Source organism: Alligator sinensis, unplaced genomic scaffold (genome assembly GCF_000455745.1).
Source record: "Alligator sinensis unplaced genomic scaffold, ASM45574v1 scaffold1172_1, whole genome shotgun sequence".
Lineage (NCBI taxonomy): Eukaryota > Metazoa > Chordata > Crocodylia > Alligatoridae > Alligator > Alligator sinensis.
Window position 1 is genome coordinate 310,482 of NW_005843151.1, and position 4,798 is coordinate 315,279.

General features: G+C 40.4%; 1 protein-coding gene across 1 annotated transcript in view; it reads right to left on the reverse strand.

The window, feature by feature from the left end:
• Positions 1 to 4,792, reverse strand: part of SGK1 (serum/glucocorticoid regulated kinase 1) — a 6,588-nt gene extending 1,796 nt beyond the window's left edge. Inside the window, exons 1-11 of the mRNA XM_006037636.3 lie at positions 4,500 to 4,792; positions 3,957 to 4,032; positions 3,419 to 3,494; positions 2,960 to 3,064; positions 2,353 to 2,436; positions 2,111 to 2,242; positions 1,722 to 1,834; positions 1,408 to 1,531; positions 951 to 1,046; positions 503 to 658; positions 304 to 393 (exon numbers count right to left, since the gene is read on the reverse strand). Coding sequence (XP_006037698.1) covers positions 304 to 393; positions 503 to 658; positions 951 to 1,046; positions 1,408 to 1,531; positions 1,722 to 1,834; positions 2,111 to 2,242; positions 2,353 to 2,436; positions 2,960 to 3,064; positions 3,419 to 3,494; positions 3,957 to 4,032; positions 4,500 to 4,575 — 1,128 coding nt within the window. The 5' untranslated portion in view covers positions 4,576 to 4,792. The remainder of the gene's footprint in view (positions 1 to 303; positions 394 to 502; positions 659 to 950; positions 1,047 to 1,407; positions 1,532 to 1,721; positions 1,835 to 2,110; positions 2,243 to 2,352; positions 2,437 to 2,959; positions 3,065 to 3,418; positions 3,495 to 3,956; positions 4,033 to 4,499) is intronic.
• Between the last annotated feature and the right edge of the window lie 6 nt (positions 4,793 to 4,798).

Consider the following 4,798-nt stretch of genomic DNA (forward strand, 5'->3'; position numbering starts at 1 on the left):
CCTGTGGCGCGTGGGGGGGGGCGGGTGGGGCGCAAGATATTTAAGGTTCAGCTTCCCATTAGTTTGTGTGACTGCTTGGATAGTAGTCGGGGCAAGGGGGAAAGAGATAAATGGCTACATTTTACTGTTTGTTTTAAATTAAAAGCCTGTTGTTGAGTTTGTGTACATCTTTGTCCCTACAATTGATAAAAGAAAAACAATAGCCATATTTTAGGAGGCTGCAAATTGCTTTTGGCACTGGACATCCAGGAAGTGGGGAGAATAACTGTCTTTAGAAATTCTATAATTAGAAGTGATGCTTACCACATTTGGGTTAAAAGGGGGTGTAATCTTCTTATTAATGAGATCATCCCAGTTAATTGGGGAGAAGAAGATGTGATTCTTAATCTCCGTCTGTTAAGGAAAAATAAAATTAGATTAATTCAGACAAGAGTAACTGAATGAGTGGTACGATGTTGTTTACTTCCTATGTTGTAGGCCAGAACTACAAAATTACACTTACAAAGTCCTCCTTGGCACCAAGGCGCTTTGTCCTGTCTTTTTGCAAAAGGCCTTCCAGAAGGTGCCTAGCAGAGTTGGTAATATTTGGTTTCAACTGCAGGGGTTTGTTCAAGATATTATCGTACATTTCTGCTGTGTTCCTGCTGTAGAAAGGCGGCTGCCAGAAAGAAAGAAAATGCATATATAAGTATAGAATAAAGTTAGTGAGTCTTAGTTTAGTACATGTATCTTCCCATAACACCATATAATATTCTGGCCTTTATGCCATGTGCTGCTCTCAATCTACAGACTTCTCAGTGGACAGGAGGGCAACACAGGACCCACTGGGTCTTTATCATAAGGGAAGTCACAAACGTAGGTAGTAAAGCTAGAATGGTTCCTTGCATTGATTACTTTGATATGAAATCTAGTCAGCTATTTGAATTAACCAATAAGTATCTGTTACTTACCAGTCCATAAAGCATCTCGTACAAAACTGCTCCAAGGCACCACCAGTCAACAGTCCTGTCATAGGGCTGCTTATGAAGAACTTCAGGAGCAAGGTACTATTTAATAGAAGGGGAAAAGAAAAGAGCCATATTAGCCTGACAAACTTTTAAAAACTCCCCTGCCTATGTTCTTGAATTACAAGAAAAGCATGCTAAGCCCAGTGCAGTACCTACACTATAAAAAGTGTCATTGATATGGAGGGAGACAGCTTGAAAGCAGCTCCTACTGTACAGGTGCCACAGTATTCACTGGACGACTGTTTTATTAATGTTAATCTCTCACCTCTATTCTACTGGGAATTTATACAAAACAGAAGTGTTTGTCATGCCAAGCCAATATAGTCTTTGCTGTTATATCTGCTATTCTGGTCACACAGTAGACAAATAATGATCATTCCAAAAGCAAAACTGAATGTACCTCTGGTGTGCCACAAAAGGTGGAGGTTGTGCCATTTTGTTCTATGTTCTCTTTGCAGAGTCCAAAGTCAGTCAAGACAATATGCCCCTGAGAATCTAGCAGAATATTCTCTGGTTTCAAGTCTCTGTAATAATAAGAAATCATAATGCAAATGTTAGTTTTTAAATTAAGAGTTATTACTAGTATTCTATGCGTATGCAAACTTTAAGGTCTGAGAAAGTACTTCAGAAGTTGCCATTTTAAATCAATATACTGAAATCTACTTTGAACAAGCAAAGTATGGAGTAAAGAACAAACTGAGTGCGACTGCTTACCGATAAACTATGTTCAGAGAGTGCAAGTATCCCAGTGCACTAGCTATTTCAGCAGCATAAAAACGAGCTCTTGGTTCCAGGAAGCAACGCTCCCTCTGGAGATGGTAGAACAACTACAGGAGACAGAAAGAACAAAGTTCTGTAAATGGTGCCAAAGCCTGGTAACAATGCATTTAAATTAAACTCGACATATATAGTAGCTAAGAGAACAATAGCAGGAAATGGCCTAATGATCCTCTGGTAGTCTGAAACCTGGCAGGCTAATGATACTAAAACTAACAACTTTTCCCCATGACTTTTCCCCTTGGAACTTATTTAAAATGGAAAGAAAATCTCCAATACAACCGTACACATAATATGAATTCTTATCTTTTTTTTTGGCTGCTTACCTCTCCACCATTGATGTAGTCTAAGACAAAGTACAATTTATCTGCAGTCTGGAAAGAAAAGTGGAGTCCAACCAAGAAGGGGTGTTTCACATTTTTCAACAGGACATTGCGCTCTGACATTATATGTTTCTCCTAGAAACAGACAGAATCATCAGTATTTAGTGACAAAGTTTGCTACTTTGCAGTAATAAAGAAGCATAGTTGGCATATAGTGTTGGATTGTGAATAATGAAAAAACTTGCCTCTTTCTTTTTTAGGATTGCTTTCTTTTGTAGTACTTTAACAGCATAGAATTGTTCTTCTGCTTTATGTCGTGCAAGGAGAACCTGGACATTAAAAAGAAAACAGATATGTTGAAAAACAGAAGTTATAAAAAACACAGCTGGAAGGGACTACGTCAAAGCCCTTTACATTATCACTGCACACTATTACTACCCTCTACTGGATGCACATGGAAGCGTTTTCTTAGAAATACCTAGCATTGTCAGCTAAATGCCAGATAGTTATGCATATAAACATTTCCCTAGATTTTATTAAATGGTCAAGAAGGTTGCATCTTCTACCTGGTTGTTAAAAACATCTCCATACCCCAACTCGTACATGAAGGAGAAATCCCAGGTCTTCTTCCAACTCACCTCCCCAATAAAACTACCCTGCTCCACCAATCCCCCTCAGGGCAAGCAGCTTCCTTCTAAGAATCAACGTGCCCTCATGGCTGAAGAACCGGTCATGTGGAGCTTTGCTTCTAATGTTTATCAAAGCTCTGCCACAAACCCAGCCCTTAAGTAGTTACATGTCACAGATGGTAACCGATCAAATTAGTGCAGAAAAAAAAAAAATGGAACTTACCTTTCCAAAACTGCCTTTTCCAATCACTTTTAAGAAATGAAAGTCTGATGGTTTAGCATGCGGGTTGGATGATGGACCAAGATTGATCTGCTGCGAGGGACTGGGCTGCAATTAAAAAAGGAAAAGTTAGAAGATGTGTCCTGGAAAATTCCTGAGTGCAAAAGTTTTTATATTATAAACCTAACAATTTGAATTTCCTGGAAATAAAACTATGCTTCACATAACTAAAATTGTACTAATTCACAACTAATTTTTTTTTCCAAATCTCAGATAGCAGCAGATTCCATACAAAAATCTCTACCTTTTTCATTTCCTAAAACGAATTACCTCTTTTTTAAGCGGTATCATTTGCTTGCACTGTAATCTGAACTTTGTGTGATGTTTCCAACATAAAGATGTTTCTATTACTGGCTTCAAAAATGTATTTTGAAATATTATGCGCGACAAAAGACAACTTACCGGAGGGGAAGGATTAGCGTTCATCAACTCAGGCTCTTGAGGCTGGGAGATTTTCAAAATAGATTGAACTTCAGGGCTGCAAAGTTTAAGGAGTGTATTATTAGAAACAGAAGTTACATGAGCAAGAAGCAGCATGATTTTACCACTAGGGGGCACAGAAGCCTTCTGCTTCAGGATTAACTGCAGTTTGGCAACCTACAGAGGCTGAAAAGCCTTATTGCATTTCAGGACTAAAAGGAAACAGGAGAAAGGAACTAACTCTGTTGGGCAAAGAAACAGTGCTGGTGCAGTAATTTAAGATCAGATATAGGCTGGGGCTCTAAAAATCCAAACCAACAGGTTTCTCCCAAACCAAACAGGAGAATGCATTATAAAGTGAACAGCAAAGAAGAGCAGCTAACACTGCTGTGACACATGGAGCAGGGAGGCATAAGGACTGCCCGGTTCTGATCATTTTGTCTCAGAAGGGAACAACTATGTCTTTCAATTGGAAATAGGCTACTATGTTTTTCACCTGCCCCAAGCTGCGGATACTTACTGCTTGCAGGCATAGGAGTTGGTGGCTATTTTCTGAATGAAATCATTCAGCCCCATTCTTCTCTGTTTCATGAAAGCTGCAAGCAGAAAGAAAAAAAATACATTCATATATATGTGTATGTATGCACACACACTCATTACTCATATATATGCACACATGCAAATCTAGACACATATATACACACACATTATACACTCACATATATAGACACATTATATAGACACAGAAACACACATTATATAGACATTATATAGATATAGACACACACACACACACACTACTTATATACACAAATCCCTGTATATGTATGCATATATATGTACATATATATACACAAATGATATATACATAAAACATATAAAAATAAAACAGACATATTCTAGAAAAAAAAAGGACAGGTATTAAAATAAAAACTATCCCCAAAGCAGTGTATAAAGGACAACCGGCCCCCTGCTCGCTCTCTCCACCTCCCCAGGGGAAACGAAGGCACCCGGCGCCCAGCAAGCCCCGAGTGCCGCCTCCAGCTCCATCCCCGGCACTCACCGATGAGGATGGCCACCATACCCCTCATCTTTGAGTAAGTTAACGTGGGTCCGGAGGCCTCGGCTTTGACTGTCATTGCGGAGCTGGGCTTTGTGCGAGTGAACAAAATAATCCAAGCGGAGGGAGGAAGGCAGGCAAGCAAGAGCGAGCCCAAACAGCGCGAGGGGACCGGAGGCGGCTGCAAGAGTAAGCACGCCGCCCGGCCGGCCGGGTTATATGTGGCGGCGGCTGGGCGGAGCCTCCGGAAACAATGAGGAAAGCTGCTGCCCCCCTGCCTGGCGCCCGGAGCCGGCTGCTGG